Source organism: Zootoca vivipara, chromosome 7 (assembly GCF_965207765.1).
Source record: "Zootoca vivipara chromosome 7, rZooViv2.hap1.1, whole genome shotgun sequence".
Taxonomy (NCBI): Eukaryota; Metazoa; Chordata; class Lepidosauria; order Squamata; family Lacertidae; genus Zootoca; species Zootoca vivipara.
This window is the reverse complement of record NC_142590.1, coordinates 43,847,397-43,859,647: the sequence shown is the minus strand read 5'-3', so window position 1 is coordinate 43,859,647 and position 12,251 is coordinate 43,847,397. Positions and strand designations below refer to the sequence as shown.

Here is a 12,251-nt window from a genome sequence, read left to right as displayed (position 1 = left end):
ACCCGTTAATCTAGACCTGCTCATTTTGCTTCCAGCTCCTGCTGTGCCTGTAGCAGTTGCTCCCTTGGCCAGGGAATTGCCCAACCCCTGATTACTATGACAGGGTCTCAAACTCCACCCCATCCCAGGACCCAACAGAACATTCTCTCTGCTAGGGAATAAACACAGAGAGGAGGAGGCAAGCTTTCCTTCCTCCTTCCCTCATCTTCCTCCCTGTTTGTACCAAGGCAGGCTGTGCTGCATCAGGAGAAAAAGCATCCTGCTGTATCATGCAGCTGGCTGCTGCTTGCCAATTGAGATGCTAAATGCTGGGGATAAAGAGCTTGTGGAAAGATAATAAAGCAAAGGGGAGTAAATTAAAGTAGCTATAAATAGCACCAGGAGAATGGAGAAGGGATGATGTCATCCCCATTTACATAAGCTGGTATTTCTATCCATTCTTCCACACAGACTCACTTCTCCTCCTGCCCCAGCACTGGAAATGGAGCAAGCAGGAGTTGGGCCGCCCCCTTACATGCAGTCAATCCAGCATGTTGGCACGGGACCCCACTTTTTTCGGTCATAGCATCAAATCCACATGTCCCTACCCAGCATGTTGAAAACAGGAGCTGAGGATTTCCATGCAGAGCATGTGGGGTGAAGCAGTCACATGGCTGCCCCAGGATGCGCCCACTGCCCCTCCACCTGTCGCGATAGCTGCTGGGTGTGGATTGCGTGCTGGCACCATAGACGTGGGTTGCATTCTGAAAGGTTCTTCTGGCCAAGTAACTGGCACAGATCAGCCAGGCCGGGATTGCTAGCACATCAGTGTGATTGTACAAATGGACCATAAATGATTTGCGATGGGGAATAGGTAGAAAATTCTTGTTTATTACTCACATAGTGTTGGCATGCTCAGGAAGCCGCCTTATACCAAATCAGGCTATTTGTTTCTCCTGCCCAATACTGTCTACTCCAGCTGGCAGCAGTGCTTCAGGGTCCCATTGCCCTTTTTTTTGAGATGCAGGTGCCAAGCACTGACCCTGGTATCTCCAGTGTGCAAAACGTATGTTCTAGCACCGGGCTGCTGTTATCTCCCAGGTAAATGACATATGCAATAACCCTCTTATTTGTAAGGACTAGCAATGGTCAAGGAATTTGATTCATTTTGCATTTAAAGTAAATACGAGAACAAAACACAGCCATCCTTTGAAACTCACACTTATCTGAATTATGTGAGGCAGTTCTGCAAACATTAGGTTAAAGTATGCATAAAGACAAATGCATTCGTGAAAATAACATACAAAAATGGGTTATATTAGGAGAAATGGCTTGCAAAAATGTGTACATTAGTCAAAACAGGATACAAAATTCACACTATACTGCTAAAGAAGTTTCATGAGGATTTCCTTCTTTGTTTAAAAATTTGCAAATGGCTCCTTAAATGTGGAGAACTGAATTTAAGATTGGAAAAAAGAGAGGCTGGGAGAACAAAAATGGTCAGATCCTTCTATGTCTAGTAAAGACTGGGCCATAAAGGAAGAAAACAGGAAGAAGGCATGACCTCTACCACTGAGTTATGGCCTCTCCTGTTTTTGCAGTCCTCACCTCATTCTTCCTTCCCACATACATACATACATACAGCTCTGTGACAAATAGCAGATCATTAGACTCGCCATTTTACAGCTACCGGTAGTGCTCTGAGGCTGAAGAACAGCCACTTGGTCATGGCCACAAACTGTATTCAAGGTTGAGCTGTACTACTACTGACTTTATCTGTTTATGGGAATGCACCCAGCCAGAAGCAGTAGACACGTCCGCAATATGAACACAGAACAATGCTTCTCTTCCTGCCTTCCGAAAGGGGATACAAAAACTAAGCAAAAAGACTATTTTACTCTTGTGTCAAAGCAAGGTAATGTTCTCTTTCCCCCTGGTATCAACTACTGACTCCTATTTATATGGTTATTTGCACAGAGGTCTCTGTTATTGCAAGGCATTTTTAGCAATTTTATATAGGTGTAATTACAAGGCAAGACTGAATGTGGGACAAGGGTGTATGTGGGGAATAGGGCAGGATATGGCAAAGTGGTTAGGGCATCAATTTCTCAGACTAATATTAACACCAGAAGCTTTATATAGCACTTCTACGGCCAAGCACGGTCTCCAAAGAACTTTAGAATTATGGAGTGAAACCTCACACCACTAAGGTGTGATGGAAATAATTTAGACTTACAGAAGGTTAAAATGGCAAGCTAAGGTCACACAGTGAGTCAGCAGCAATGCCAATACCATCCCTATGAACCTAGATAGCCCATACCTCTCTTGGCTTGTTGGGTATAAACGTGTGTGTGTGTGTGTGTGTGTGTGTGTGTGTGTGTGTGTGTGTGTACATGCTGAGAAATGGGGAGTTAATCGACATTTCCCAAACTCAGAAGCTGAAACATTGAGATGAGTTAAGTTTTCATATTTACATGGCCCATCCATTCACAGGAGCAAGTTTAAGATGTGTTCCTCAGCAGGGAGGTAGCCCAAGGCCTGGATGAACAAAGAACATATCTGCATTTTATAAATGCAGATTATTGACACAGGATTCTTCAAAAGGACCACAGCTCAGTGGAAGAGCACATGCTTTCCATGTAGCTGTTCCCAGGTTCAATCAGTTCTGGGCAAATCCTAGGGGACTGCTGATGGTCAGTTCAGACAATACTGAGATGGACCAATGATTTGACTTGGCATAGCAACTTCCTAAAAGTGCAGAATCTTATCAAAGTGAATACAAATTGACTGACTTGCCCCTGTGATTACCCACCCAGAGAAATGCCTATCTCACTTGCAATGAGATTTCATTTCAATTTACATTTCCACTGAAGTTTTGTGCAAATAACCTTCCGTGGGAAATAAATGGACTTTCTCCTCCAGTTCTTCCATTTTACATGACCCTTTATCCTTGTTTCCCCAACATCTCTCATAAGCAAATTTATTAATTTGAGAGGTTTATAGTAGAGAATATGGCAATGCCTCTCAACCTGATTTGAAGCTTAATCATATACCAACCTGTAGTAAAAAAAAAAAAGAGGAGAGGAGAGGGGGACCTATGATTTCCTAACACATGGCTGAACCAGAGAGAAAAGATGCATACCAACTTTGCTTAATTGATTGGTGAGAGCTCTGTGTAGAACAATAAATGTGAGATAGAGGCTGGGAAGGTTGATTTATGAGGATTTACCAGAAGAAACACATGTGGATGTTGCATGGCTATAGGATGACTAAGAGGGGAGAGGGAGAGGGAGAGGGAGAGGGAGAGGGAGAGGGAGAGAGAGAGAGAGAGAGAGAGAGAGAACATCTCTGGGCTTCTGAAGGCAATTAGCAAACTGTACTTTACTTTTAGTGCTATACTTGCCCTAACGTAAATGTGCGCTGGGGTTGGCATCAGCAGAGAGAGATTCTTTCACCACACTTTGGCAGTAGATGGTTCTTTACTGCAATTTGTTATGAGGGCCCACTTTTGACATGTCTATTTAGGGACAAAAAAGGAGGGGCGGGAAATTGATTTTAAAACCATAATAATGGACCTGGTGGGGTGTTCCCTGGGAAAGGATGCATAACACACTTTTTTCCTTGGCACCAACAAATCCAGTTTTGTTCTGAAGTATGAAAATATGGGAAAGACTTGGGATGCACTTGGTTAGCACAGCTGTGATAATCTTTTCCACATTGTCATAGCATGCTTGGGGGTCGTATGTCCAACCTGTATTCACAGGAAGGTAAATAATTAGTGCTTGTTAATTCTGGATGGGACATGCACAGGGCCGGCCCTACATATAGGCTGGGTGGCGCAGGGCACCATGGCGCCGGCCTGCCGTGAGCTGTGCCCGCCCGCTGGCCGGCCGGCCCGCCAGTCCGCTGTGCGCTGCGCCCACCCGCCCACCACGCTGGGAAACGGGGCGGGAGGGCGCCGGAGAGATCGCGCTGTGCCTGCCCGCCCGCCCACCGCGCTGGGAAACGGGGCGGGAGGGCGCCGGAGAGATCCAGTGCACCATGGCGCGAGGGGCGCTTAAGACGTCCCTGGACATGCAGGATTGTTGACTGGAAAGGTGTCATGCAACAAAGCCTGCTTTTGAAACAGAGAGGGGAACCAAATGGCTTCCCAGCTCCAGAGAGTTTAGATGACAGGAAGTCCAGGTTCAGACAGCCACTCAGCAAAGGAGCATGTACCTGATCCCATAGGACCAGAGCAGCTCACAAGTTAAGAGGCTCCTGTGGAGTAAAGGGCTCTTCAAGAGCAGTGTTCGAAACTCCCATTGTTCTAGGCACATTTTGCGACAGGGGATTTCATTAGCACAAGCTGTAAAACTGCAGAGTGGAAGGAAAGTGGGACCTTTTTCTGCCTCCCCACTTCCAGCTACTCTCTGAAGACTGTAGAGGAGACCCTCTAAAGAATGTTAGGGGGGTTGCAGGGGAAGGACTAGACCATGTGAAAAATGAACATAATATTTTAGCTGCAATTCATTCATTTTCAGCTTCATGTTCTTGTTATAAAAAAGCATGCCCAGACATTCCATTGTTTCTCCCATAACCTAGGTTTAAGGTGCCATTTAGCTCCTAGCTTTCATACATCTGTTTCTAACACTGCTCAAGAGCAGGATTAAATGTTTGCATCTGATTCTGGGCAGAAACTACAACAATTCTTAGCTGAGGTCTCATAGCTACTAAAACAATGTATGCCAGGGGTTAGCAAACTTTTCCAGCAGGGGGCCGGTCCACTGTCCCTCAGACCTTGTGGGGGGCCGGATTATATTTTTTGGAGGGAAAGAACGAATTCCTATGCCCTACAAATAACCCAGAAATGCATTTTAAATAAAAGGACACATTCTACTCATGTAAAATCACAATGATTCCCAGACCGCCTGCGGACCGGATTTAGAAGGTGACTGGGCCTGATCTGGCCCCCAGGCCTTAGCTTGCCTACCCATGATATATGCCTTTCAGCCACCAGACTTTTGGCTAACCTGCCTTGCTCCACCTCTTGACTGACCTACGCTGCCTGCTCTCCTGCGCTGCCTACTCTCTGGACCGCTACTCAACAATTCTGCCTTTTGGACTGTGCTTAATCCTGGACTGCTTTATTTTAATTTTACCACAGACACGACTTTTCAGACTCTTCTTGTTCCTGACTTGATGCAGGAACAGGAAACTGAGGGAAAATCAGCAAGTTGAAGTTGGCTCGAGGAAAATGGAGACTGAGACAAGGAGGAACTAACAAGAGAGGTACAGTAGATCAAAACTTAATTTCAGATATTAATATGAATCAACCTGCTAATTCCTTAGCTTCAAACTTTTAAAAGAGATCTTGAATGTTCTCTTAACACAAGAGTGATACAAGGAAAAGACAATCAAATATAAATATATTATAAGCAACGTGAGCCAGCAACTTGAAGCAGGGTTTTGGCCTGAATGATTTTGAAAGTACATACTTGTGGTCATTTCTGGATGCATTTAGTGTTAATATAAGCATAAGCTGCAATAGAGAGTCAACGTCCAAAGTTTTTTCTTTGTCACAGAAGGATGAGTCTTACAGCTATAAAAAGCCAATTCTAATCAAGATGTACACGTCCAAAGTAAAAACATGTCAGTGTAGCAGGAAAGCTGAAAGGAACTCTTAAATAAGTGAAGATTGAACCTAAAAATAACCCCCCCTCCCAGGTCAATTTGCACATCACATTAATCAACTTTTGTATAACCTCATGCAAACAAATGTCTAAACTCAATTGGTTAAACTGGACAAGCATCTCTGATTCAAGTCTTGTTTACGCTAATAACTTACCATTGGTCCATGCTGATTTCTACTTAATTTGCAGTGCAATCCTACCCATTTCTACCCAAAAGTACATCCTATTGATACAATCCTATATCCGCTTATCTGGTGGTAAGCCCAACTCAATGAGACTTGTTTGAGTAGACATCGGTAGCATTGTGCTGTTAGTCTTCAGTGTCATAGCAGAGAATCTTCTAAAAACATATGGAAGTAGATGAAACGGCTCATAAATTTTAGCTACTCTTGGCAGGGCAGGATTGACAGCAAGGCAAGAAGGTCCCTATCTAGGATGAGTGTGTGACCCAGAATTCTGCTACAACAGGTTAATAATACTGAAACACAAGCAGAACAAAGAATGATATGCTTCTGATGGGCACCATAGCCTCAACTAAATACCACCAGTAGTTAGTTTGTTGTTATTTAGCTACACAAAAGTCACCAGTGCTGGTAATTAATCCCTGCTGGACCGAGAAACCATCAAACGGGATGGTTTAGTATATAGCTAAATTCCCATCCTTAAGCAAATGGAAACAATTTCTGCATGTGGGGAAAAACCACTCATCAGAAATTCATAGGTTAAGCAAGTTTATTTGGTACATCTGAAAGTTATAACTCTATTGATAAATGTCTTTTCTAGCAAGACAGTGAATCAATAGGGCTTCAGGATATGGAGTAGTCATGAAGAAAGACCTCAGTCCCATCATCTGCCTCAAGAATTACCTCTTCATAACCTTGCTGAACCTAGCTGGTCAGATGATAAATGCAAACAGGATCAGGAGCCATCGCTTCTGCCAATAAACTTCATGTGAGCAAACAGTGAGCTGGAAAATACAGCAAACACAACTTCCCTTCCCCTTCCCTTCCGTGTGCTGGACTCTTCCCAAAGTCAACCCTCACCAAAGGCGTTCCTGTAACATCACCTCAGCGATTCCCTGAAGAGCAATTAAACCGTCCCCAGCTGCCAGCTGTACTGCCGATCAAACTAACAACCATGGACAAAGACAAGGAGGCGAGACAAACTTGGATCTTCCATTCCTGCCCCAGGCAGGGTGAACACCTTTTGGCCAGAAAGAGGGAAGGCACCAGGGCCATGAAAGTGACCATAGAACTGACAGTTGGGTGGTGAATTCCCTAGGGTTCCTCTGTTTCCTTCCGCTGTGATTATCAGAAGCAAGCCTGTGAGAGGAGCTTTAGCAAAGCCACATAATAGTGTCTTAACTGGTCTGCCTCAGGGGACTTCAGTAAACCTCTGACTTGAGGGCTGTAGGGCAGGTGTCACTCTGGTGTGGAAAAAAAAGTCTTCCTCCTTTCCTCCCAATAGGGGTCTACTGTTGACAACAGCTGGTAGAGACACAACAGACTCACGTGCTGCTACTTTAATAGTTGAAACAATAATTTTCCATGCATTTCCATTTTAGTTTAGCAATCTGACGGGGGAGAGATTTTCACCAGACCGTTAACAAATCAAACATATTTTCCCCGTGTCTGGAACACAAATTGCAATGCAGACTGTGCTATACAAAAGCCCAGAAATACTCGTGTCTAAACTTTAGTCCTTGAGTCAGCCCATAGGGCACAACTTGTGGATTGCTTCAAGCAATGCCTTGAAAATAAAAAAATAAAAATCCAACTGCCTTGAGAGACAATGGAGTGCACCTTTAGGGGTTAAGTCAATCTGCCGGAGAATCACAGCTCCTGCTGTGGATGCAGAGACTGGTAACTTGGGAGCAAGGGAATTGTGCCATTCTTGAGTTTGTCTAGCTAAGATTGGAAAAGCTCCCAAATCCAGCTGAGCCCCACTCAGAGCTCATTTATGCTTCTCCCAAGACCTGTGTGTCTAGCCCATTCCCTACCTTGTCTGTATTTACCACAGGGAATGCACAATCTCCTATAAGCTTAATAAAAGAACCTTTGGGGATTTTTCGGAATTCCTTTCCAGTATCAAAGACTCAGTCAAATAATAGACAAAATTTTAATGCAGCTGTCAGAAGTACATAGAAAATGGTGGGTTCCCCTACCACAGCCCATTAACAAAAACAATTGGGAAACTCCCCAAGGCTATTTTGGTTCACCTTGAACCACAATATATTGGCACAACCAGTTTGCAATGTGGTAGTTCATCTCAGAGGGTGATATTCAACTAAGTTTTACTCAGAGTAGATCCACTGAAATTAATTACTAAGTCAGGTCTATTAATTTAAATGGGTCCAACGTGAGTAAAACTTAGCTGAATATACCCAGCATAATTTCCTCCAGCTTACTGGGTGGAATTCAACATCATGCTATTACAAACATTCTACCTGCACAAGCTTGCCAAATGGAACAATCCCCCCTCCCCCCTCCCTGCATGCTGTTATAGGGGTTCTCCCAACCCCTGCAGAGCCAGCTGTCGGGGGCATAGGTGCAAGCAGGGGAAGGAGAGGGGGTAATCCTCATTGCACATTTGGAAGCCTTTGTGCAGGCCTTCTGCTGAAGAAGTTTGTTATGTGGATCTCACCCACTGTATCTAAACATGTCTATCCTTAGTTTTTTTAAAAGAAAAAATTGGAGTGCATTTTGTTAGAAGAGCTAAACTGAAGTGAATGTGTGTGTTGAAAGGAGAGGTGAACATTTCCCCCCCCCCCTGTGAAATGCATACCCATTTTGGAATTATTTGGGAGGGGCCTCCACACAAGGGTAAAAACATTTGCAGGATGGTTCCCTACTCAATACACATTCCACACAACAGCAGTGTCTTATGCCCTCACACTGATCTGACTTTGCAACTTCACCACTTAGCTAAATTTGATTGTTCTTTCTGGCTACATTATCCCCCCCCCCCAAATGGGAATAATTATGTTCAATGCAATGATGTTATGATGCTACACAGCCAAATCTGATGGCGTTGTCCTGGGGCTAATTCAGAGTGAGGGCATAAAGTGAGGCCTTTACTCTGAACTGACCTTGTGATATTGGCACATAGACAAACCTGATTGTATACATGGCGTCATTATCCTGGCCATGTAATCCTACAAGAAAAACATGGTCAGAAAAATAATGGCAATGAAAATGCTGCTGATCAGACCTGCAAACAAGTTTTGAAAAGTCATGATAGTGACCAGCAGGACTTTTCAGAGAATATTTTCACAGCAAAGATTTGGTGCAGTACTATTCAAATGTCTGTAGAGTGGAACCTCGGTTTATGAACACCTTGGTTTACGAATTTTCGGTTTACGAACGCAGTGGACCCATCTGGAACGGATTAATTCACTTTCCATTACTTTCAATGGGAAAGTTCGCTTCAGTTTATGAACGCTTCAGTTTATGAACAGACTTCCAGAACCAATTACACCCATGCTTCAGGTTAAGTACGCTTCAGGTTGAGTACTCCGCGGACCGTCTGGAACAGATTAATCCACTTTCCATTACTTTCAATGGGAAAATTTGCTTCAGTTTATGAACGTTTCAGTTTATGAACAGACTTCCGGAACCAATTGTGTTCATAAACCGAGGTACCACTGTACTCTGCATTACATGCACATAGATGGGAGGTGTTAGTTCCGTGAACGTCCTACAACAGAAAAGCAAATCAGTCTGACACCAGCACAGAAGCTGTAGCATATCTAGTACATGAAGCTTTGAAGGGACCTTATTATTCCTGGAGGCTCTCTAAGAAGTTACTTTGCTTCCAATTTAGTATCAAAGTGCTGAACCTGCAGCAGATAACACGGTGCAAAGCTTCCAGAAAGTATCATACTGCCAAGGGACAGTCACTCGCTTCCCTCACCATTCTCGGTCACAATTGGAGAATAGGTCTGCTCACAAATACCACTAATTATGGTCACATACATTCCATATGTACAAACTGAAATAAAAGCACTCCAACCTAACCCAGCTGAACACAATACATGAAGCTAGTGAAACACAAGGAAACTCTTCACATCAAAAGGAATGCACACTCCAGACTTTCTTTCCTGCCACTCCATAAAGGCTCAGGGCCAGTTTCATGTGCCCCAAATCCAGTCCTTAGGAGCTCAATGAATCAAATGCATCACACAGATAGCCTCGTGGCAAAGGCCAGTTTTCAGATTCAGCATATTATTAACCACACAATACAGTCAGCCCAAACTTATTCCATAATGTTTCATAAGCCAGTACGTTCAATGAATTCCTACCTGGTGCTGCCTGGATCTCTGACACTCCACCAGCCATGATAAGAGCCTCAATAATCTTCACATGGTGCTCGGGATTCAGTTCCATGCTAGGGAAACAAGGACAAAGAACTTAGTACAATGTTAGTCATGGCTTTTGCTTGCTTAGTTTGCCTGCAATGGAAGAGGGAATCGGACACTGAGACCAGGCAGAGAAATCCAACCCCATAATCCGCCATGCTGCAGGCAGTTTGGATGAGGTGGAGGTGTTTCCCTGCCCAGCCCTGCCAGTGATGAGTACCCCAATGGACCCACCCACGCCACTGCCAGGAATAGTGAGCAGAAGCAAAAGAACCAGGGTGCTTAGGGGAAAAGGTGAAACTGAGCAGGCACTGGGATCACGGGGTGGAAACAGGATCATGTGACTACAATGGACTTGATCCAGACCTCTTCACCAAGGCAGGTGGGCAGATGACCAAGTGAGGAGGCTACTTTTCCTGCCTTCACCTTCTACCCTGGCTGGCATGAGCAGTGGGGCTGTGGATTGGGTGGTGGCTATGTTGCTCCATTAAGCCCCACTGCTGAAGGGCAGAGGTTTGGAATGGTCCCTTGGACATGCCAATCCAAGAATCTGTGCAACCTGGGTCCCCGCATTGCAAGAGCTTCATGGGAAACAAAGATTTATGGTCTACGAGTGCTGCTCCCAACTTCAGTGCCTGGTTTAAAAGTTACTACTTGAATCGCTGCCACAGTTTTAGGCTTGCCTTCATTATATTATGATTCCTTATTGATTTAAATTTCTTTCTTTGTCTTTGTTTATATGTATTTATTTACTTCACTGATATGCCATCTTTCTGCCAAATATTCAAGGCAGCAGTTATCTGTATGATGGTCCACTGAAATCCACTGTCTAAAGCCCTTTGTCTTGGAAACTTCTCCAAACTGAAATATAATTGGCTTCAACTTGGGGCATTTCTGAAATTCAGGTGCAATTGGAACTCTTTTTGCTAGTGGGCAGGAACCAAATCTTATTTTTAACATCTCAGTTTTAAAATTGAGTTTCAGATTAGTCACGCGAGGGATGAGGAGCAGCAGATGAAGATGCTTCTGGCAAATAGTGAAGCGTAGTAAATGGTCCAGCAGTTTCACCTTGATGGGGATGGTTTAAAAAGCACGTCACTAAAGGCCTCTCCAAGCATCCTGGGTGTGAAGTGATTCTTGCTGCCATTCTGGCACAGTTTATAGAAATGCCTGGTCAGGTGTTGCAGGAGGAGTCTGTGCCATTGAGGGAGACGTGGAGATTCTAGAATCAATTTTATCTGTTGACCACACTCCTCTGGGCTCTGAGTTTCTGCAGAAGAAAGACAGGAGAAAAGGAGATAGCTTTTATATACGGGTAAAAATTCAAGACAGGTAACTTCTGTCTTCACTCACAATCTCAACTCTCCATTCCTGTCTCCACGCAGGTTTTGCTTCCACAGCCCCCCACTGGCATTTTCCTGGAGAAACCTCTAGAGTCCATCTCAGCTGAACAGCATCTGGCTAGTTTATTTCAGGTTTGGGAGGCACCTTGCTCATTGCTGACGATGGGAAAGTTTTATACAGTTCCAGTTTAATTTGCATACATACATATTGGGATAAGTGCTATCAGACAGTGGGTTGGATCGCGAGTTTGCTACAGCTGGCATCGCTTGAGTGTAAATCAGGATACATCTGCTGGTGGAAAGGTACTGGTGAGGAAAGCAATTCCCCTTCCTCCTGCAGCCCCCAATACCCCCCATCTTGTTTAGGAATGCCTCCCCCCAGCCCACCAGAGCAGATTTTCAGGAGGCCAGATGGCTGCAGGGGAAGGGGGAATCGATGAACATTTGCCTCCTCTCCCATTCTGCCAGTTGGAGCCCTTCAAGTAGTGGGAAGCAAAGTGCCAATACAACCCAATATACACACACACTTAAAACCCAGTAGGTTGTGAGGCAGCTACATGTCCTGACCTTCTGCCTTCAGGTGCGGCAGTCGTGAGCCCTCAGGCTGCAGGTGCGACAGTGACTCAGCAAAAGTCAGCCAGGGGATAGTAGGGTAGATTATGCCATTAATTCTCCTATGTCAAGGGTGACTGGAGTAGCTACATCCTGACTTATTCACTCTATTATAATCTGAAAAGCTGCCCTAATGCACATACTTCTTGTGTTGGTGTACTTAGTAGTGGGTGCCAATATACAACTGGTGCATATTTTGCACTCCTGTGGTATTTCCCTTTGGGAAACATCAAACCTGAAGGAAAAGCAAACAAGAAAACAAACCAAGTCCTACCTCTCAAAATCAGG

The 12,251-nt window shown here is 44.4% G+C and overlaps 1 protein-coding gene across 5 annotated transcripts in view; it reads right to left on the bottom strand.

Moving 5' to 3' along the window:
• PIK3R3 (phosphoinositide-3-kinase regulatory subunit 3) overlaps positions 1 to 12,251 on the bottom strand; it is a 252,695-nt gene that overhangs the window by 146,288 nt on the left and 94,156 nt on the right. For all 5 annotated transcript variants that reach the window (XM_035123276.3, XM_060276934.2, XM_035123281.3 and 2 more), the window contains 2 exons: positions 11,077 to 11,278; positions 9,952 to 10,037 (listed from right to left, as the gene is read on the bottom strand). In XM_035123276.3, the coding sequence (XP_034979167.3) occupies positions 9,952 to 10,037; positions 11,077 to 11,278 (288 nt within the window). The remainder of the gene's footprint in view (positions 1 to 9,951; positions 10,038 to 11,076; positions 11,279 to 12,251) is intronic.